We start from the raw sequence: 22,733 nt of genomic DNA on the forward strand, positions 1-22,733 counted from the left end.
GTAGATGCAAATTCAAAATTCTTATATTTGTTAATCCAAAAATTTTATTTCAGTCAAGTCTATCAGAGACATTTTATTTTGGAGGCACATTTAAAAAAAAATAAAAATAAAAATCTAATTTCACTAAAAAGCTTTTACAAATTATTGATCCTCTACATATAACAAGAAACTATTTAAAAAAATATATATATATATATATACCTGTATGTATTTTAGAAATGGTGCACCTGAGGTTTTGTTTTAAATACTTGAGTGAATTTAAGGTTATAAAACAAGGCAGGAACTTCCCCCTTTGCTAGTAAAGTTTAAATGGACTAAATGTTTATTTAAAGCCAGTGTTTTTTCCAACCTGTGAGCAGCTCGCCCTCCCACGGAGCAAATCTAAAATACACAACTATCAATCTGTTTTGATCCATCACATAAATCCCACTAACGTACAGTGATGTTTGTTAAGCATTGATAGACTAAAAGTTTAGATATTTTTGATTTGCTACATTGATCATTCCAGTTTGCACAGTAAAATCTACTTCTGAAATGTTTAGTCTTATCACAGCCACACAGATTTGGTCTACACAAGTTTATTATCATCAAGAACATCAAACTTGAATCATTGAAATTGTCCAACAGCTTTTATGTCATGTGCGTCATGTTGTATTTTGGTATCTCCCATACAATAAAAAAAGCTTTAAATCTGCCCTACAGGGAGCAGTGTAAGTGCTTACACAGAAATTAAAGAGAATGTGCGCATTAAAATTGGCCATGTTATGAAAAACCAAAACAGCAAACCATGAACAAAAAAGATTGTATTGTAAATGCCTTCTGGAAAAAAAGAACAAATGACTAGTGATAAAACACCCTTCTTTGTATCCCTGTGTAAAGTGTGAAACCTTGTAATTATTGGAACATACAATATTTAACAGGGGAATATTTTTTTCTTGTGGAAAAATTCAAAATTTCCAGATACAGTAATATGAAATACCATAAATTCACAATAAATTTCAGTCAAATATTCCAACATGGGGAGAGGTTTTAAATATGTAATCGGGAAAAAGGGAACAAAGGAAGAAGATCAAAGTGGAGAAAGAAATGACAACAGGGGAGGGACGGTACAAGAAATAAAGTAGGTCATTAGGGTGGAAAGGTGGGAACTAGAAAGAAAGTAGGAAGGAAATAGTGAAGGAAGGACACAAGCGAGGAAAGGACAGATGGGGAAGGACAAGATGGAGGATAAAGAGAGGATTATAAAGACAGAAGGATTTTGTTCAAGACTTTAAGATCACCCAAAAATTGATCTGTTGCTTTGAGACTTCTCACTTATGTCAAAAGTCTTTCAACAGATCAGCTCCTAGTTATTGTCATCTAACAACTAGGTGGCAACAAACCTTTTCCTTTTTCAAGATTCCAATCACACTTAGTTAGCTATTATGTTAGTATACCAAAAGTCTGTCTGACAGATTAAACCAGGGTTAATAAAAAGAACCTGAATGTGGTAGATCTGATTAGAAGAAGAATGATATATATATATATAAAAACAGACTACAAAAACAGAAGGTTCTACAATGTTCATGAACCAAGACGGATGTACCAACGTGAGCTTCTATTTTCAGTTACAAACTCACTCCCTTTCGAAACTTGTCTGTGTAGCCTCAGCAGGTCTGCGACTCGTTGCTGGAGTCTAAAAATGTTCATGCAAAGATGAACTGTGGCCAGCACTGGGCATTAAGGTTCACCACGAACTGTCACCTGGACGCTGCCAGCATGACGGCACCACAAGCAAAGCCAAGAGCTGCACAGACTGGTTACAGTGGTCCAAGACGCTTGCTCAAGTCCATTCATAGCACAGTATATGGTAAGTACTCAGTGAATCAAGACACTTTTTTGGTTTCAGAATAAAGTGTTCGTTTCATGTTGTTCGTAATATTTAATCCGTACCTACTTCTAATTCACTTGATGAAAAAAAAAAAAAAAAAACACTTTAGTCTTCATTGCTGGGTTTAGAGTGAGCCTACGTAACCGAATATGTTGCTTAACAGTGTGGACACCGGTCAAGATGACGCGTCATCTGCTCAGGAGAATCCAGACGGCTAAACTGAACTGGAACAGAGGTGTTCTGTTGTGCGTAGCAAGAGGCACTGGTCCATGCTTCCTCCCGGACCCCTTTTCACATTCATGCTGGTTTACTGCGTTTTCCACACGTCGTTGAGTAGTTTGACCACCTCTTCGTAAATGACAAAGACTATGGCCACGTCAAGGCACACGCGGCCAAGTCTGGGAACTGTGCCTTTGTAGAACCTGCAGGATGTACAGGATTACGATTGGTTGTAAAGGGGGAAGGAAATCTAAAGTAGTGGCTACATGGTACTCACGCCTGTGGTCCTTCGTGTTTCAAGATTTGAAAGGCACAATCCAATGTGTTTTTGTAGCGATAGGCCTCCAAACCCTAACATATATACATATATTTAAAAAAATGTGTTAAGATTTCCTAACAAGCAACAAACTTACAGTGACAACATTCGTTTCTGCGCTCATTCTGGGTTTGATAAATGTGGATTTGAGAATAAATTATGCTTAGTTTCTAAGCTAGGTCTCAGAAGATGTACAAAAGTTGATGTGAGCTGTACCAGAGAATTATTAGCTGCGGTAATACAAATCCAGAAGCTTAGCAATGCTAGATGTCAAGGGGATTCTATTTAATTAGTGCATTTAATTTGCAGAAATGTGACACAGGTGAATCAAAGTTATGTTATTGCAGGAACTAAAATATTATGGCATGTTTAAGCTGGATGATTGCCAGGTAGAAAAAAACAACAGTCTTTTAGCTTCTGAAATCCAGCTAAAACTGAACTCAGGACCTCAGGAGAATGGAAGTTGTGCTGAAAACAGTGATAAATTGTATCAATCTAGAAGGTGTGTGATGGTTGACAATTTGCACAAAACGTGAAATATATAAAAGGTGAAGGCCAGCATGCAAAGAGATTTAAACAGTATCCAAATGTGAATCCTTTTGTTCTTGGGTTTTGAAAAAAAATAGATGATGTTCAACTAAGACTTGAAAGACAAAACAGAAGATGCTCTGCATGCTAGGGTATGTGGATAACAAGCTATTTCTACCTAAGAACATCGCATAATGCAGACACCGGCAAACTGCGAGGCGCTACTTTTTAGGTACTAGATAGGAAATGACACTCCTTCTTTAAATCATATGCTTGGCAAGTAAGCAATCAAATTTAAAATAGTTTGTTATATATATATAAACTAGGGTTGCGTTTGTTTCCTACCTGCATCCTGGTCTTGACGACGTCTAGAGGGGTATTTCCAAAAACACTGACTGCTCCCGCTGTGGCTCCGAACATCGCAGTGACGATTGGATGCATTTCTCGTCTAGGCTCATCACCTTTGGGGCCAAAGCCAAAAAACTGACAAAAGTGACAATAACTTACTGATCTCTAATTTCTGTCATCTGTTCAGGGAAAATCATCTCACCGTTGTACCAGTTCCGCAAAGCGTTCATAACATAGAATCTGATGGCCTGATTAGTTCCTTGTTTAAGCACAGTTGGTGTCAAGCCTTGATACGTTCCTCTCAAACCTACACAGGAAAAAAATGTACATTGCTACTACAGATGCAGTTTTGCTAACATACAAAATAAGCAGCTGCTCCAGTTTTACTCACTCACCCTGTTCCCTGATGATTTCACTGACTCCGTGGAAGAAGCCTCTGTAGCGAGGCCTGAGGGAACACTGGTCATGAATGAGCTTCACCTTCGTCAAATACAGACCGTTTTATCCAGAGGTTTCATCTCTGTGACACATCACAAAACTTCCTGCAGAGAGCGAATGTTTCAACCAACCTTCAGCGTCTCCATGGGGCAGACGACCAGCACGGCCTCCGCTATCCCGGCTCCCAAACCACACAGGAGGCTCCGTTTGTTGTCGAGCCGGCCCGTGTGGTCTCGCATCGGATTGCTAAGCATTTCAAATGTGCCAAACCTGGAAGAATGGAGACATTTCGGTATTATAAAACAGGAAGAGAAAGAAATTAGTACAGGAACGCTCCTTCTTTCCAGATTTTCTAGAAAGGCAAAAAGCAAAATATTTTGGGCACCTGTCACAAATTCAGTCTCTTTCTTTTTAAGTCAGTCTACACAATTATATCCAAGATCACATAGATTGAGAGAGGCAGAATAGTACTTTATCGAGGACAATGATTCTTAAGGAACCTTTAGCTTCAAAAGAAAAAAAAAAAATCTGTATTTTTCGCAAATGATACAGTCAGTTTACTAGAAACTGTTAGTCTTAGGTCGGGTACAAGGATTTGACAAACTATTTGTTTAAAAAAGCAGCAAAAGTTAAAATAAAACATAAAAAACCTGAAGAATGGTTAATCAAGATCACTTCAAAAGACAATAAAGGTGTTTGGAAGCAACATACAAGAGAAATACTTGCTGGTTCGTTACTTTGACCTAATTCTGTACTCAATAACAAATCAATGCAAGATTGTACAAAACTTCTTTTCTTAAATCAAGCTGGAGTTTTAGAAAAATATTACAAAATGCAGAGAAGAATTTAGATATCTGCTGCTGGCCAGAGGGACTTTATTTTCTGATGGCAATTCATGTTTTACGAAAAATTATTTAACGTGGAAATTTCAAAAACTATAGCTGATATTTGTCCGTGAATCCATCAGACGTTTCAAGGGAGGATGGCACCCGTTAAATCCAGTCAGAGATTTAAATCAGGCAGTTTTGTTCATCTAGGTCATGCTCTACTTTTTTATGCGATTGGTTTGATGTTAGTTTTCTATTAAGGTACAGGACGTACAGTACAAACCAAAAGTTTGGACACACCTTCTGATTGAATTCAATTAGAAGGTGTGTCCACACTTTTGGTCTGTACTGTACGCTTAGATACATAAGTGGGAATTTTCTGACAAATAAAACTACTACTGTCAAGGATCCAGCAGCACATTTTTCTTTTATAGTCAAAAGCTGTTACATGTAGTTGTTAAATGAAAAATAGAAGAACAAAAACAAAAAAGAAAGTTTGTATGTGTGTGGTACACATCCAGTAAAGAAACCTGATCTGTGGTTTCTATGTCACTGGATCTGTTTCTCCTCTTTAACATTTTCCACCCTGATAACCTCTAACATGTGAAAAAACAAACATCTGAATTATTTTAGTAGCTTTTTTTGCTTTTAAAAAAACAGCTGTATGGTGTAAAAGTTGCTATGTACAGTATGCTTCTCTTCACCTGACTGCTGATTTGGGTATTGACCCATAAAGCAGGGAGCTGAGACCTCGGTACAGCCCTCTGAGCCCGTGGTCCTGCACAGTCAGCCTCACACAGTCTCCTGTCCAAACCCAGAGCAGGACGGAGTGAGAGAGCATCACAAGGCCAGCACAGAAACTCATCCCATTAATGCCCCAGCGACCTACCGATCCCTCTGTATCTTGGAGGGTTGGCTCGCTCATCCAGCTGCAGCTGGGTCTTCACATACTCTGTGGGGAAGGTGATGCAGATCTCTATTGCTCCTGCTATGCCACCTGAGAGAGAGATGCAGAACTGCTCCTGAATATTCTGTGGCCTAAAGTAACTTGTGAATATAGAAGAAGTGGTGGATTTGTAATGCAAACATTTATTGTAAGGATATTTTACATTTGTATGAGGGGCATAATGCAATGAAAACTGGGATGAGGCTACATGATGCAACTGCTGTAGCATCCTGCTTGGCGTGGGGCTTTTTGACCCAGTTCTGCGTGGATAGCTTTAAGGGCGACAGACTGGGATTATACTGTTCTCTCTGCAACACACAGAGAGCAACTACTGCTTTGAAATCTCCAGTCTGAGTTAAAAGAGCCAGAAAATCCACCTGCAAGTATAGCTTTTCCGGGATGAGTGATTTTCCTCCCTCCGATCGCAGCCGCCGCCAGGTTCCGCCTGCCCTCGCACAACCTCCGGTGCTCTTTCAGCGACACCAACCCGGTGGCGGAGGTGGCGGCGGAGGCAGCCAGCAGCGTGGATGGGAGCCGCTGATGGAGAGCCGAGCTCAGGCCTCGTCTTCGGGCAGCGCAGCTCTCACAGGGCCCCTCGCAGACAGAGAAGGGCTTCGGCAGCGAGGACATTTCGACGGTCGGGGATGACTCCACAAAACGTCGGTACGGGGGCGGAGGGGAGGGCGATGGTTCGGCCGACTGGCGGAGACAATGTGGAGGATATAACAACAACACGGGAAGGCGGGGCACCAGCGTGGCGACGGCGGTCAGGTGATGGCGACGGGCGGCGATCTGCTCGCCGTGCCTGATTATATCTACAGTCACGTGACTTTGTGAGGACTTTAACAGCCAATGGCGTGAAGGATGCTGTTCCGTTGAAGTCATGCGCTGTGCAATACTAACGTTTTTCTTGTGCCAGGCTTGTTCGACATAGAAATATTGACATTATTTTTGAATTAGTAAAAGAGTACAAACTGACCTGTTAACAACCGAGGCTTTATTTTTAATTGAATACAAATCCACCACACTTAAAGCTTCCTTGCACTTCACATCTTCCTTGCACTTGTTCACCTGTTTCATAAAATTCCTTAAAATATCATTTGTGGTTATAACATGATAAACTGTGAAAAAGAAGGAGATATGGATACTTCTGCAATACTTTTCCAAGAGATAATTGACAGAATAAATATATTTTGGCAGCGATTTACGACATTAAAACTAATAGCCAGGACTTAAAGTAATTTTGTGCTGTTTCCACCTCCCTTCCCTGGCAAGAACCTGATTTTTCAGTGGTCTGGTGTGATCATGGTTAAGTTGCTCTACCTGGTAAAGTGTCAGAGTTTTTTTGTGTGTGTGTGTGTGAGCTTTTGTTGAAATATGTCATTATCATTTAAAATGGTGGGTAATTATTCAAAACAGAAGACTAAAAAGATATTCAATCATGAAGGAATTAGCAAAGCAATCAGTGCAGAGTGTGTAAGGATTATAAGGGTTCGTACTTAAGAGCTTAAAGCTAATACAGCCTTTAAAGACTGTATTCATAATAGACCACAATCAAATGAAGAGGATTAAAAACACAAAGAAGGCTCACTCTCTTTCTAGTCTCGCGTGAATCCTCAGAACAAGAGTTTATTTCTATTGGCCCTTAATCTCTGTTACTTTCAATAGTGCTGTCCCCATGCCGGAGCAAACACAGGCACAACATTGCTTGCTCCCCCTATACAGTGAAAGTAGGTCAGAGTTTCTATACGCAACCCCAGCTCACCCAGTCTCCTGGAGAAAAACATAAACACACCCACATCACCTTGACAAGCTGTTTATCATTTGGGTGCTTAAATGAAGAAATAGATGTCTTCTATGCTTCATTCACTTTATTTTGGTTTTCTAGGGAGCTTGTGCCTCGTTTGGTGTTAAGGCACACTTGAAGGTGTCATATATAGGGGCAAATGACTGCCAGGAACTGTAGCTCAGGAGGGTAACAAATGGGAGATAGCATTTCCATTAGCTGATCTTCCTGCTCCTCTATGTTCTCTACCATTGTGTAGATTCTCACCTGCAATGCAAATGTACTATTATCTTTCTCCTCACTGAATTTCCATAGCTTCAAGGGGAATATCTTCCTGTTTTCTTACTTTGATCTTGTTGAGTGACAACCTTTTGGTCATGCGGATGTGCAGGAGCCGACCCACAGTGGAGATATCCAAGAAAGCCCAGACTCTCAAATCAACGAGGCACTCACACACATTAACCAACTCCAGCAGCTCATCATCGAGTGTCTCGCTGCAGTTGCTCAGGTCCAGTGTTAGATTCTACAGACAAGAACATTTCTCTTTGCATTGTTGTGACTGAACACTTTCAAATGGTTTTTACGCAGCTATCGTTCTTCCAATGTATTTGAATTTGTCCTCTTGTCTGTTTTTGCTTCTTCTTTTTTTTTGTTACACCTAAATATTTTAGGTCATGCACCAACTTTTAATATCTGACAACAATATAAACAGCTGTCTTAAATCAATGTTTTTATGAGGAAATAGAGCTATCCAGTAATTGTAATTATCACATGCTTAAACTTATTCTTGCTATACCCCCCAGGGGTACTTACTGTCAGACAGAATAGAGTAGAGACACAATAGAACTTGAAGTAGGCTGACACTTGCAACAAATGTTAAAGTTTGAACTAGGTGAAAATACATGGAAGTAGAATTTTAAAGTGTTGTAAATTGATTTTAATGGCGCATTGTTTTAAAAAGTATAACAATTATAGCAGAACACATTTCCCTAACTTACTGAAGATTCTTAAAGTTGAATGGTTGAAAAGTAAACACACACACACACATATATATATATATATATATATATATATATATATATATATATATATATATATATATATATATATACTGTATATGAAAAGTGGCTTAAGTAAAAAATAAAAGGTCTCATGTTTGTTGAAACTCATGTTATAAGCAATATTTGAATATTTCATAAGCTTTTACTTGAGCCAAACAATATTCATAAACTGCTTATAAGCTAAAGGCTGTCAGTAATTGTCTGGATGGCAACATTTCTACCCCTGTCATTTTGATTATCAGAAACTGCAGTGCTTGGGGAACCACTTAGCCAAACAGTAACATCATTACACAAATGTGCACATTTAACAGCAAGCCTGTGCCCTCTGCAGATTCTGGGTGAAAAGTTTTTTGGAAAAAAAGAACATTTTTGCTTCATGTGATGCGTCTTTCTCAGGACTCTGACCTTCAGGCTGTGTCTGTACCAGGGTAGCATGGTTTGGAGCAGAGGCTTGGCGCTGCAGTTCTCGTCTGTTGAATAAAATGCAGTCATGTTGTACTCCACGAGTGGAATCTCGGGCAGCAGGATCCTCGCCAGCTGCTGTGTGTCAACGATTTGTTCGACTGTGAGTCTGACTTTTAGATCTGGGCAGCTGGACACCAAAGTGGCCCATGAGTAACCATACACCACCTTGAAAGAGATTATTTAGCTTCATCTTAATCGCCTTTTATAGTTTATAGTTAAAACGTGGCCAGGGCAGTGTCGTTGGACTGACCTAATGTTTTTTTTTTCTGCTTACCTGTTGATGTGGCTCATTTTGAGTGCAGTACAGTGAAAAGCTTTCCAGGAAGTTTCCATCTCTCCCATAGTTTAGCCTTCTCTCTCTGACACTTTCACTGAGAGCCAGCAGCAGTTCATCTGACAACCAGGAGTAGCTAAGAGCCAAGTAGGTGAGGCCTTGCAACTTTTGCAGCATTTGAGGTATATTACGATTAAGGTGATTGGGCACAGTGACAGAAAAGAAACCTCTTAGATCCAAAGAAGAAAGGCCACAGAGGGGAGAGAGGCTTCTTTGATTTTGTACTATTGCAGAAAGCAGCTCCAGACCCTGTGGTTTAAAAGAATTGGGAAATAAACCAGATTCAGGTGAAACTATTATAGTAGTTGTTGTTATGGCTGAACACAAATTTAGTGGTATTTGATTGTCATTAAATTTCACCTGTGAATTACAGTTACTCCTAATGTATTGCTTTATTATTTGCTCGAGTGAGTCACTTCAGTCAACCCGATGTGTATGTACACATATTAACTTCACTTATTAATATTTCATTGAAAAAGTAAAAAAAGACATATTCTTTTTTCCATCTCCTATAAAAACATTGGGAGCTTTACAGTGTAAGTGAATGTTCCAGTTCACTTTTTGTGTTTTACAAAATGTTTCTTGTCAGGTATTTACCTTATTTGGTACCTTATTTGGTTTTTACATTACCTGCTCGGTCTCTGTCCGTATCCTGATCAGGCAAATGTTTTTAAGTCTTGACGGACCTTCTGAGAGGAAATAAATGAGTTTGTTGACTACAGTATTTCTGAGGCCCTGACCCCAGGAGGAACGGTCCAGCTCCAGCCTTATAATGGAGAGGGTCTTTAATGGGGCTTGAACTCTGTGAAGACAAAATGATGTTTAATCTGATTAATAAAAATATCTCTGGAGTCTGATTTCAGATTGAAGATAAACACTTAAAGTTGACCTATGTAACTTATATATATATATATATATATATATATATATATATATATATATATATATATATATATATATATATATATATATATATATATATATATATATATATATATATATATATATATATATATATATATATATACATATGTATGTATTTTACATATTTTACATATTTCCTAATATGTGTCTGTTTTACTTACTATAGCATGACAGCATAGAGTGAGACATGAGAAAAAATTGAGCTCCTCTGGCTCCTGCCTATGATCCTGCTGTCATCTGCACAGATGCTCCTTCAGAAATAACCAATTAGAGAGAGGAGGAGGGTCTTTGTGCTTTTAATCACACTTATGTACGCATTGCTCACACCTTACCCCTTGCTCCCTGCTACACTACAGCTAGAAGCATAGCAGTGGAGCTTGTCATAAATGCTAAAGCTAGTTAGCATGGCCACCAATGATGGTGGTTAAACAGTTTTTCTGGAACTTTTCCATTCCAGGAAAATTGTTTATCCATCATCATTGGTGGATGATGGTGGATAAAAACTGGAATTTAACAGGAAAACTGGAATTTAACAGTTTTCCTGGTAACTACCAGGAAAACTAGTAACTGGAAAGATTCTCCGCCATTAGGACATTGAGCAGCACATCCACAAGGTGATTGACAATCCTAAGACACTCCCTCTGGCTCTGGTTATTTTTGGTTGGGAGCGGTGCATTTCTTCAGACAGCAACAGCAGCTCAAGGAGGAGGTGGAGGAAACCAATCTTTTCACAGATTGTCTCATGTTACACTGTCACAACAACTTAGATAATAAATAAATTGATTTATTTACGATATCTATTTAAGACTTAGTAAATATGTAAAAAACCTATTTTTGTAAACGTTATATACTGCGGCCTTAAGGTGGAAATTGTTTTACCTGACCAATGTATTCAACAGCCCACAGATGGTGTTATGCAAACGCTGGGCCAACACAACAGATCTTGGAGGACACACGGTCACCTCCAAGCTTTCCAAGAAGACTCCCAGATTGTCAGCATAGCCCACTGCCGATAAGTGTTCGGACTGCTTGTATTTAGAGAGACGGCCACTGAGGTGAAAGGAGCGGCAGCGCCAGAGACAGGGCAGACGCATGATTTTGTGCCAGTGACGACAGACCAGAGATGCCCTGCTGCGATCACCATCAGAGAGATATTTGAAGATGTGTAGCAAGCAGACATCAGGAAGCACCTCCCACTCACCTATCTCCTCAGTGTCACGGTTGTTTAAATGCACGGTCTCTTCCCCCCAATCGTCAGAGGAAGTACAATCGTCCTCCCATAGTCTGTCTTGGTACTCCTCCATGGTTTATCTGGATTTAAAGATTTAAAACAGCCTGTTGTGTCACAGTAGCAGCTGGTAGATGAAGGTTCATGTGCTAATCTAGCTGACGATAAACATTAAAGAAAAATCCTGACACTCAGAAACTGTGAGATAAAACCTGAATGAGCCCCAACTGACAGAACAGTGAAGTAACTTAGTGAAGTACTGTCTGTAGAGCCCTCTGGTTCCGTTACATCACAAGGACCCAGTTCTAATATCAGTTCCATATTCAATTGTATTAATTCAAACAGTTGAATTAATGCAGCTTTATTCTAAAACATGCTTTAAACAAGGTTCAATCGGTTGCTTCGTTTCACTTAAACAGCTACGACACTGGTCTAACCATTGAAGTTCGATATAATAAGTAGTCTCAAATCTCCACGCTAAACTTTGAATTTTCAGTCTCAAACCTGACCACATTTAATTACAGAGTAATATTAGTTTCTCAAAGTTATTTAGAGCTTAACTAAAAAAAAAGAAAAATCGGTATGGACACTGCAATGTGAGAATTTTTCACATTTTTTACCTGACTATTGTTTCAACAATATCTTTCAAAAATAGATTATGGATCACACTTTATACAGAATACAGTTACTCAGGAATATGATAGCTTTAATGTTCTTATTATTTTTGAAGGTTGTGTAAAACTCTTAATTGATATGTTTGTTCTTGTTTAGGCTTCACAGATAAAACCATTTGAAGCTTGTCAAGATTAAGTCAAGTTTATTTGTGTAGCACATTTCAGCAAAAAGGCAGTTCAAAGTGCTTAATGCTATAAAAACATAATACCAATTTTGAAACAAGCAATAAACATTACATTTTGTCAAATGCCATCATCAAAATGATCAATTTAATATACATTAAATGTGTCAATCAATGTTCCACTTAACGCCAATCCAAGAGGTAGTTGTTTTAGACTTGATTTCAAGGAACGCATCTTTGCAGTTTTCCAAATGTGTCTGTGGAGCATAGAAACTGATTGCTGCTTCTCCATGTTTGGTTCTGGGAATGCAGAGTAGGTCAGGTCCAGAAGACCTGAGTGGTCTGGAAGGTTGTCACAACAACTACACACAGATTTCGGGACTGATCGTAGATTCTGGCTGTAAGAACTGAAACTGCATGCTGACTCTTGATTGTTCCTCTTTAGGTCGGAAGATGATTACTTCAGTTTAGTCTCTGTTCACCTGGAAAAAGTTGGGGTAGTCCTCAGATGGGTTCAGAGTCACCTGGTGACATCATTATGTAGAGCTACGTATCATCTGTGTACTTATGGTAACTCATCTTATGTCTTGTTATAACCTCAGCTAGCAGGAGCATGAAACTATCAAATAGGAGGGGTTCCAGGACTGAACCTTGGGGTACCTCTCATGTGACTTCTGTCCATTCCAATAAGACGATATCGACTTTCTTTTAGTAAGATTTTAACCAATGAGTACTGGACCAGAGAGTCTGACCCAGTTTGACAGTTAATCATTTTTACTTGTTTAAATCCATCTCTCACTTCCTTATGTAAGATAAAGCCAAAAGCAAAAAAAAAAAGCTGACTTTTTTTGAAAGATTATGAGGAAAGTGAAAAATTGGGACGTACCAATAAACGATGAATACAAAAATATGTAAATATTTTATAACAGAGGCTAGTAGAGACTAGAATAAGTATCACATGGAAAGAAAGTGCCATCCTAAACAGTTTATCTGCTCTGGAATAAATTCCACAACATGAACAAAGATTTTCCTGAAAAATTTGCCCAGAAGATTAATGTAGAAATATGTACAAGTTGCATCTTTCTTTCACAGTGATTAGTTTTCTTTCTTCGAGCTCCTCGGCCCATCAAACAGAAGACATTTTGCCTGTGAATAGAGAGATATTTCAGTGAATTTAGAACAGATGTTGTTTGTGTCTCCATGCCAGTATTTGTGCCAACCTCATGCCAGCGCAGTGTATCGAGGGGCAAGCCCAGGTGGCAGTGTGGACAGGTGTCTGTCTGTTCGGCCAGCTCCTGGTTTCGTGGTCCCCAGCAAGGCCCCTCGCTGCCCCATAGGGGGCGACATGTAGAGTGGGAGGAACAGGCTACACCAAAGTGAGGTCTGGGATCTGTCTGGTAGTTCACTTTCTGGCCACTAGAGGGCAGATGTGATTCAGGATCAGAGTCTTCCTGAAACACAGGGAATAGACACCTACAGAATACAGTAAGAAGTGTTCAAAACAAAGCTGTGCTTTACTGATTCAAAGCTTAATTGTTCAATATTTTTTTTATAAAAATTTTTTGGCTTACATTTAAGGAAGTAAAATTAGATTTGTTTTCAGAGTAACTTGGGGAATGTTTGAGTTTTTTACTTGACCTTAATCTAAATGAGGAGTTCTTTATAGTTAAATAACTACTGAGGGTTAAATATAATCCGAACATGTAGTTACAATTGGATCAATGGTTAAGTGTTTACAATGTTCTTGATTGAATGTTTCTGTCTTCTTCTTTTTCTTACAAGTAACAAAAATGAATCATATAATTCTTGACTTCATTCACTTTACACTTTGAGCATAATTTTTTTTCTGTTAATTTAGAATTTGAATGTTTTTTTAAGTAAATAAAAGCTTTCCAATATATCTTTTCAGAGAATCTGTTTGCTACACAACAACAAAATATGTTGTGTCAGAAATATTACCTCCTGTTCTGTGACGTTGGGATGAGACTCGGAGTCAAGAGACCTCAAGCAATACCAGCATGGCTCAGATGGGGCATCTGTAAAGACACAAAATATTCAATGCATTAGGCCATTATTCAGCACAACAAATGTTTCTGGAAACTAAAAAGTCAAACATAAAAGCAAAGAAAGGTCGCATTTTGCAAACATTTTTTCCACCAGACATTGCCACCCACCCAACCATGGATGGATCTTCTCCACGTTTTACCCATTCCAAACAAAAATTAAGTATTTTGTTAAAAGTGTATTTATTAGATAAATAAAGCAGAGGACAGCAGTATTTCTGGAGATGGGATGATAGTATTTGATCTTTAGAGAGCTCAAACAAAGAATCTATTGAGTCAGTACAATGTCCCCACAGAATGTGGGAGCATAATACAAGTTTGTGTGTATCTTACTCTGTGTGGTGGAGGGATGAGCTGACACAGATTGGGGACTCATGTCTTCTCCTGTTGACAAGTGGGTCTCCAGGAGGTAGTCCTCATCGCCTTGTGTGACTGTAGCTATCACAGGCTCCTCTGCTAATGTCTCTTCATGGTCAATGCATTGATCCTCTAAAATCTATGACCGTCAGCCACACAGACCAAACACCAAAACAAAAGTACAAAGTTGCAATTAATTTTCCTGTTTTCCTTTCTGTTGCCCATCTGCTTTTTACCTCTTCATCCCAGACTCCGATGTTAGCACTGGTGGTGTCCTCTGGTGTCTGGATACTTCTGGACTCAATGATTTCTTCACCGGATTTTTCCGTCTGTATTTCTGCCTGGACAGACGTTGCACCACTACTTTCTCGGGGAAAAGGAGTAGAATTAAAAAATAAAAAAAAACTTGCCCTCCTAACTGATCTACAAGAGGGTTATCAGCCGTTCAATCATCTGCATCAGCTCTGTTACTCTGAAGGCGAGAGCTTGATTAGTCTTAAACATTCATCTACTCCTTGCCTTACCTTTCTTCCTCCATCCCCACTCATGTGTCTCCCTCCCACGGTGCCTGATGTGCTATTTCCTGCTAATCCCAACCCTCTTTGGCTTTTTCTTTCCCTAGTCTTGGTTTGCCTACCAGCCTCTCTGCTCTCTTCCCTTCCTCTCTGTGTCTGAAACGGAAGCTCCACGCTCTCAATATTTCATGTGTCTGAATAGCTCACAAGCAGGTCTCTGTAAAGAGTAATCAGGTGAGGGCTCCAGTGTCTGTGCGGTGGAGTCCGGCTTGGCGTGAGCAATACTTTCAGAAGCCAGAAACTTTCTCACTGCTTTCACAAAGGTGTAGAAGAGCCTTAAGATCCTTCTTTTTTATGATTTTATTCTTTGTGTGACCACAGGCAGGATATATTTTTAATTATACAAAGTGTTAAGCTGTTGTCATAACTTGTGCTATCAAATGAGGCTTAGATTGCTAAGACTGATCTATTTTTTTCTCAGCAAACACTCTAAGTTGGTCACGTCTTGTTAACAACTTTTGCTCACCGTATTTCAAAATGTTGTTTGGGACAGATGGTACTTACTGCCACACACAACAGAAGGTTTTGGAAAACTCAGAATTGTTCAAATTTGAAACTTTGCGCTTTGCAACAAAGAGACACATGAGAAGAGAATAACGGACCTGATAGCCTAAAATATGCCCTTTATGTTTTGTTTTATATCTTTAAAAATTAATGGTAGATAGTGTGAGAAAGTATACCAAGCTGCTTTATACCAATTTTATGGAACAGATTTGATTGAGCCAAAGAAAACAAATAGTGTTTTTGTGACAGGCAGCCTCCTGCATTTAGAAGCCTTCCAAAAAAACTGCTTGGAAAGAAAATAGAAGATAATTTATTTGATTTTCAGATATTAAATCATCAATAAATCTAAATATCTTATTTCAATTTCAACATTCCCAGAAGAAAAAACAGAGGTTTTCTTTAACTGCCATCTTGTTCACAGCACCTCTTTGACTGCAGAGACGCATCCCGCCAGCAGATGGGGAAAGAGTATTTTATTTGTGGTATTTAAAATGTAGGTGTATTAACATGAACAAAAAGAATTAATATCCCCCCTGGGGTTTTGTTGTATTCTTTATGCGTTCTCATTTCTTCTTTTTTTTCTGTTTAATCACTTCAGCGCATGATTATAGAGATCACGTTCTGTTATTACCAGTTTTGTGGCGTGTTCATTTGTGTATCGTCATTCCTGCAACTTGCCTTATCACTCTTCGTTTAAAAGGTTTTAAATAGTGCGTGGCATTTTATTGTGCAAATTTTAGCCGTCATTATCATTTTAATGTATCATGGAGTTCCTTGGAGGACTGTAGAATATGTCTGTAGCTCACCAACATTTGTGCATCTGTACGTGTCTTCCTGTAAATGCGCGGCAGGTAATTTAAGTGTTTGTGTGTGTGCGTGTGTGTTTGTGTGTGTGTGTGTGTGTGTGTGTGTGTGTGTGTGTGTGTGTGTGCATGCGTGGCATGCGTTGTTTTTTGGGGTTTTTTTGTAGGAGGAGGGAGACGAGGAACATAAGTGGAGATGACTCACCGGTCTTTTGTGACAGTGGTGCAGAGAGAGCTTTTTTCACCCATTTTTTTTCTCTCTTGGGGTTTGCATACTAAACAAGAAATGGAAAAAGAATAGAATGAAAGCCGGGTAAGACTGGGCGTTAGGTAGCATTAGGAATAAACGAAGAGATGTGGAAGGAGCATGGACAATTGTAAGAAAAAGGATGATATAGATCGGGGTAAGTAAGGCAGAGAAAAGATGAAAGAGGTGAGCAAAAAGATAAGTGTGGAGGTGTATGGAGAGCCATTTCAGCCAAAATTAAATAAATAAATAAATGAATGAATGAATGAAATAAATGGATAAAATAAATAAATGAGTAATTGGCATCTTTATTCCCAATTATATTTATTCATTTATTTACAAAAAAAAGAAGTAAATAAATCTTGGTGCTAGCCTGCTCCAAATCCAATGCAGGTTTGAAGTGTCTAAGAGTTGTAGTTTTTGGTGCAGGAGCAGTCCCAGTGTGATCCAGATGTAAAAAAATAAAAAATAAAAAATAAATTTAAAGTGGTAAAATCAACCTTTATTTAAGTCTCACAAATCAGATAAACATTTTACAAATCACAAACATGGTTCTAAATATTCTGCTATTAGTTGAGAATAATCCAGTCCAGGTTTGAAGAGTCTAGGTGTTGTAGTTTTTAAACTACAGTTGATTAAAGTTGCGGAAGGTAGTGAACAATTAAGTGGAATCGCCCTTTAGCCATTTCCCGAATCGGAAGTTGGAATAAGAGTTTCTTGTTGTGATGGACTAAATAAACCCAGATATTTCATTTTGTCTTATAAAAATATTACTGCCCCAAATATAATGATAAAGACTCAGATCATGAACTTTATTATTTTTTTAATTCAAGCGAAAATTAAAATTCACATCGCACTGTCGAGACAAAACTGCAGCTCAGAACTCTCGACTAGCTTCTCTGCTTTTCTCTTCTTTATTACTGTCAGTTCTTCAGAGGAACGAGCTTCTAGCAATGCTGCTAACTCACGGTTATTCCGTTGTAGCACTATGTTCCTGTCGTTCCCGGTGATTAAACTCACAACTATGATCCTCTTTACTGATCAGCTCTCTGATAGCAGACTACGTGTCCGTAAACAAGTTTTACTAAATATTGTATTATAACGAAAAAGAGAGATGTAACTTCTATCATGAACATAGACTAGCAAAAACCCTTCAAATTACAGTGAAATATGGCTACTTCCGGTGGGCGCCGGAAGTTAGACCCAGAATTGTTTCCCCAGTAAGCCACACAAGAATAAGGTGGATAGTGAACGCAACTTAATGCTCTGGAAACCTGCTTCAGAAATCTGCAAAGAAATTTCTGTTTATTCACTCCTGAAAAACACAAGCAACAAGGCTCGCTTTTATTTTGAAAGAGCGCCGTAACTTGTGCTGTCGCGCACATTAAAATCGAGTACAGGCTGGCTTTACTGCCATTTCCGAAGAGGCGGCTAGCTTTACCGCGCTGATAGATGGGGGGTTCCGACGCTGGCTGTCTGTTTCTATCTAACACTTATGATAATTCTGACACTACTGTAGGAGCACTAACATGTCATTTAAAATGGAACTTACCAAGCTCCGCCCACAACCGACCCACGTCTCACAAACAAAGCCTCGCGGCACGTTGTTTCTATGTAAACATGACTCGATTAGTGCATAATTTCTACTGGATTTTCACAATATATCAGCTACTACAATGGACAGAGGAACTAACAAGTTTATGTCATCATCTGGGAGGAGGTTACTGGTTTCTCAGCCACAAGCTGGTTGCAAACCTGAGGCCAGCAGGTGTCAGTCAGTTATGGTAGCTCTGAAATTTGGTTTGATGACCTCAATATGAGAAGCTACAGACTGATAGGAGGAACCAAAGAGCTCTGTAAAGGTAAAGGCAAATCTTCTGAGTTGGGATATAATTAATTTAATTTCACATAATTATCGCGGTAGAAGCCATTTGTTTGTTAAAATTTTATGAAATATATTTGTTCTATTTGATGTTTGTTGTGAATGACGTATACTCACAAACGAACAAGTTTAGAAACTACAGCGGCTGTAATGCGCCACAGCAAAGGTAAACAAAGGTAAAATAACCCAAACAGGTGATCAACTCAAAACCACTCGTACCTTTTTACTCTCTCTTTGTAATTTAAGCACACCTGTTACCGTGGCAACCGCCTGCACCCCACAATACTAACAAAGATTAGGTTAAAAACATAACATTCAGTCCTTTACCATATCAAAGGTAAAGGACTTTGATATGGTTTCCAGGCTTGATATTTATTTCTCGATTATTAATCAGCGCTTCCCTGAACACAGCGATGGTTGATTGACTAGCTGTACTTGGTGCGAGAGTGGGCTAACACCAGTAAAAGTTCATTCCAAAGCCTTTTCTGCTAAAATAAAATCTTTAGTGTATGTTAGATACAGTACACATTGCATATTGATCTGTTTAGCTAACGTAAGACCGTGTAGCAGACAGGCTTCAAGGTGTAGAAGTTGTATCAGTGCTGCCATTATGCTGTACTTAGCTAACGGGAAGCGTGTGTATGTGAGACGGCTGCGCACGTTGTAGCCGCGCTACTGCGTAGCATGGCCATCAGCCAATGAAAAGCGGCCCTTGTGAGTCGCTGCCGCTCAGCTATTTTTCTGTCCTTGAAAACCCGACTTCTCCTGCCTGGGGTCCAATCAGAAACTGAAATTTTAAGTTAACTTCCGTTGCCATAGTATGTGTAAGAGAGTTTGATAGTACATGTGAGAGGGTTTGTAAGTTTTGGCTCATGGGGCCTCTCATAGAAACACGTTCTATCTGAGCGTCTACACGAAAAATAATCAAGTCATGAGTTAAAAGGACTTTTCTAATAAAGTTGCTGAGCTTCAGCTCACTGATAAGCCAGTGGTAAGTCGCCATTTTTCTTGAAGCAAAGTACAGTGTGATGCTAAGCAACCAATTGGAGAAGTTGTAGCCTGATAGAGGTGGTGGTGGTGGTTAAGGAGGAGTTGCAGGGAGGTGTAGATCATAAACAAGGAGAGTGTTGCAGTGGGAGAGAATCGAGATCCTGGCAGTTCTACCACCATTGTCCTAGTGGCTGCTGAAAGCATGTTAGATGGATTGTGTCATGTTCAATAAAGTTGGTATTAGAAAAGGAAACATGGAAAGCAATGACGTCATATTCATGCTTAATAAATGACAAGTTAACAAGCAAGATGAACGGTTTTCAGTAGTCATCTTTACATCTGCATGACAAAAATACACTACTTGACCTCTCTACATCTTTTCAAGTTAACTTCAAACATATTTATTGGGATTTGATGTGATGGAGCAAGAGGAAGTAGCATAATTTAAAGGAAAATGACACATTGTTTTCTAAGTTAGTTTTTTTTTTTAACAAACAAAATTATCTGAAAATTGTTGAAAACGTATGCATTCAATTCAATCACGTTCAATCGGGGACCCATAAGCAAAAAATCAGCTTGATGTATTTAATTGTCACCCAATTAGTACTCCGCTTGTGTTTAATCTCAGTAAAAATGTCAGAATTTCAAATGTTTGCTTCACAATAGTAAACAAATGATATCATTTGAAATTTTTCTTCTGATGCTAGTCTATTACAAAACAATACCAATAAAATACACTGAGGTTTCTGGTTGTAATGTGACAAAATCTGAAATAAAATTCTGGATCTTTGTAAAGTATTTTATTTTCCAACTACAAAATGTAATTCAACAATTCCTATCTGTGACTTTTCCTTTTGGTACGAGGCTGCATGTAGTATTACAATCTCAATGCCTCATTTCAGGAGTTTATTTTGAAGCTGAATAAATACACACTATCATTGAAAACTTCAGAATTTAGGTGGGAACTTTTAAATTAATGTTTGACTGAAAATGCTCAACATTTAATATCATTTTCTTCTTTTTGCCTGTTTATTCATGTTTGATATCTATAATTAACATACGCTATTATTTAACACCTCACTATTACATTACACAGCAACTCAATACTGCCGCTGAAGTTTCCTTGCTGAGGTAACCCAACACTGTTGATCTGCTATAAAACAATGTCATGATGGGTGTGGTGGAAGCGGTGGTGAGGTAAACGCAGCAGACCCAGATACGGTTAAATGAGGAGTTTTAATGATAAACCAGATCACAGGGAACAGGACGACGGAGGGACGAGACATAGACGTAGACGTGACGTGACGAGGATCCGACAAACACACGGAGACACAGGTGACATTAAATACACATGAGGTAATCAGGGAACGAGACACACCTGGGAACTAATCACGGGGAGACAGGACAACACAGAGACTCAGACACACAAGAAAACTAGAAATAAATACACAGAGAAACATGGATCCTGACAAACAAATTAAAAATAAATGAGCTGAAGTATTTTTAGCAGTAATAAAAATGCATAGGTGTTTTTCTATTATAATTATTGATCTAGGCAGCTTGGCGTGGATTCACTGTCAAACCAGAAAACTGCCGTAAACATTTGTCTACACCACTGAAAATGATAGAAAAAGGGATGAGAAACTTTTTCTACAAGGCAAAAATCATTTTAAAACACATTTGGAGAGATACCAGAAGAAGTTGTGCTGGAATGAGAAAACAGTCACAATTGTCTAGCAACAAAGTTGTCAAAACAACTATGCATCATCAGTGGTGGCACTTCTGTCTGAAAGATGTCTCTCTAAGAGCTGAAATGGTCTTAGTCTTTCAACAGCAAGTGGGGACGATGCGTCACTAGATACTGTTTGCTTTAAACTCCGCGTCTCAAAAGGCAGTTGAATCACACTCAGGATTGGAAATTGATCAAGAAAAGCAAATGTTATTCGCATAAGAAGCTGAAAAACACGACTTAAAAGAGTTACAGTACACAAGGCTTGCACCTGTTTCACTCTCCTTCATTCGCCTTAAAATGTGCCACGTCTGTGTTGTTCTTTTCCAGTATGGATCCAAGGAAGATGAGACAGAGTATCTATCGCGGGAATTTCTTTATTTTTTTTCTCTAAATTTTTTATTCTTTGATTTTATTTTAGTTTGCATTTACAGTATTTTCTGTGATATTTATAGTTCTTCTGTTTTCATTCGCAGTTAGCCGACTTCACCAAACCCATGCCACGGGTAAAACCGATGGACTTTAGTACCTACGGTGAGTAAGGAGACAAAGTCTGGGCCAAGCAAAATAAAAAGAAGAAAATACGACCACAATGATTTAAAGCAGGGATTTTCATGTGTTGGATCTGAAGATGCTCCATTGCCACAGTCATACACGCGATTGCAAGTTGTGTTGTTTGAAGACAATAGTAGCTTTTTGTTTCGTGTTTTTCATGCTTTGACACAGTTAGAGCCTTTTGCAAACAAAATGTGTCACTTTTGACCATGTGTCTGTGCCACTGTTTAGGCCTTTGTGTTAACTGTTTTGAAAATGTGTAGTTTTGAGGTGAGAGCTGCATAAAAGCTATCAAGAAGAACTGTAGAGGCTAGAGGCCATTTGGCTTCAACAAAAAATTTTATAGCATTAATTTGTTTGCCACTTACATCCTCCATGTTTCTCTCAATAATTGGGATTTCTTTTTGCCAATGGAGGTCTTTTTAAAACTTCGAGTTCATGCTGAAAGTCCTATTCTGTATATCACAATGGCCCATATGCCACAATTATGTTACTAAATAATACACAATTAAAATTGATATTTTTATCCAATTAATCTCCGCCGTGTGTAAGGTTGTGTTACAACCTGATACTAATCCTTCACGGTTCTCCCTGTGGGCGTGCTGTAATTAAAATGCAATTTGAATATTTCAACAGACTCCAACTCTCCCAGGCACAAAACCTGGTATGGATCCAGCTCCTGGCTCCGACGAGCCCGACAGCACAACAGTTTATCAGCAATGGCCCCAAGAAGCTCATGCGTTTACAGAAAGAGAAATGAGAGGAAAAATGTCGGCCATTAGCTCCATGAATATTGAATACCCTTCAAATCAACATCAAATTATGATAATTGATTTTTCAACAATTTTCTATTAACCTTTTATTTTAACATAGTGTCAAAACATGTGTCTTTTTATTTGTAAATTTAAGGTGGAAAGCCCAGATCATATTTTAGTAACCCAG

General features: G+C 38.7%; 2 protein-coding genes across 5 annotated transcripts; both read right to left on the minus strand.

Annotated features, from left to right (window-relative positions):
* Window positions 1–567: 567 nt before the first annotated feature.
* slc25a1a (solute carrier family 25 member 1a) lies at window positions 568–6,720 on the minus strand. 2 transcript variants are annotated; one of them, XM_044139761.1, is made up of 9 exons: window positions 5,870–6,720; window positions 5,436–5,543; window positions 5,251–5,350; window positions 3,851–3,989; window positions 3,677–3,740; window positions 3,484–3,588; window positions 3,279–3,394; window positions 2,367–2,440; window positions 568–2,292 (listed from the first exon to the last, which is right to left on the minus strand). In XM_044139761.1, the coding sequence occupies exons 1-9, from the start codon at window positions 6,375–6,377 to the stop codon at window positions 2,178–2,180; spliced, it is 1,329 nt and encodes a 442-aa protein (XP_043995696.1). In that variant the 5' UTR covers window positions 6,378–6,720; the 3' UTR covers window positions 568–2,177. The 2 variants fall into 2 exon arrangements, with proteins under 2 accessions (XP_043995696.1, XP_043995695.1); XM_044139760.1 differs by having other exon boundaries at window positions 3,677–3,761; window positions 5,870–6,716.
* A 199-nt stretch (window positions 6,721–6,919) lies between these two features.
* Window positions 6,920–14,893, minus strand: LOC122844388 (F-box only protein 39-like). 3 transcript variants are annotated; one of them, XM_044139762.1, is made up of 11 exons: window positions 14,743–14,893; window positions 14,483–14,645; window positions 14,046–14,122; window positions 13,307–13,537; window positions 13,157–13,232; window positions 10,942–11,373; window positions 9,769–9,940; window positions 9,079–9,387; window positions 8,745–8,969; window positions 7,625–7,801; window positions 6,920–7,545 (listed from the first exon to the last, which is right to left on the minus strand). In XM_044139762.1, the coding sequence occupies exons 6-11, from the start codon at window positions 11,364–11,366 to the stop codon at window positions 7,423–7,425; spliced, it is 1,431 nt and encodes a 476-aa protein (XP_043995697.1). In that variant the 5' UTR covers window positions 11,367–11,373; window positions 13,157–13,232; window positions 13,307–13,537; window positions 14,046–14,122; window positions 14,483–14,645; window positions 14,743–14,893; the 3' UTR covers window positions 6,920–7,422. The 3 variants fall into 3 exon arrangements, with proteins under 3 accessions (XP_043995697.1, XP_043995699.1, XP_043995698.1); XM_044139764.1 differs by lacking the exons at window positions 13,157–13,232; window positions 13,307–13,537; window positions 14,046–14,122; window positions 14,483–14,645; window positions 14,743–14,893 and adding an exon at window positions 12,275–12,291; XM_044139763.1 differs by lacking the exons at window positions 13,157–13,232; window positions 13,307–13,537; window positions 14,046–14,122; window positions 14,483–14,645; window positions 14,743–14,893 and adding an exon at window positions 12,244–12,260.
* Between the last annotated feature and the right edge of the window lie 7,840 nt (window positions 14,894–22,733).

Source organism: Gambusia affinis, linkage group LG15 (genome assembly GCF_019740435.1).
Source record: "Gambusia affinis linkage group LG15, SWU_Gaff_1.0, whole genome shotgun sequence".
NCBI lineage: Eukaryota > Metazoa > Chordata > Actinopteri > Cyprinodontiformes > Poeciliidae > Gambusia > Gambusia affinis.

Bases quoted from the DNA above. Each gene is read 5' to 3' on its own strand.
- LOC122844388 (XM_044139762.1), bottom strand. From the start codon at position 11,366: ATGGAGGAGTACCAAGACAGACTATGGGAGGACGATTGTACTTCCTCT. The intron at 9,941-10,941 runs GTAAAACAATTT...TTGTCTTCACAG, and splicing joins CTGTTGAATACATTGGTCAG to AGTTCAAGCCCCATTAAAGA. The intron at 8,970-9,078 runs GTAAGCAGAAAA...ATCTCTTTCAAG, and splicing joins AAAATGAGCCACATCAACAG to GTGGTGTATGGTTACTCATG.
- slc25a1a (XM_044139760.1), bottom strand. From the start codon at position 6,377: ATGACTTCAACGGAACAGCATCCTTCACGCCATTGGCTGTTAAAGTCC. The intron at 5,544-5,869 runs GTGGATTTTCTG...TCTCTCTCTCAG, and splicing joins CGGAAAAGCTATACTTGCAG to GTGGCATAGCAGGAGCAATA. The intron at 3,990-5,250 runs GTGAAGAGAAGC...CCATTCTTCCAG, and splicing joins ATACCCAAATCAGCAGTCAG to GTTTGGCACATTTGAAATGC.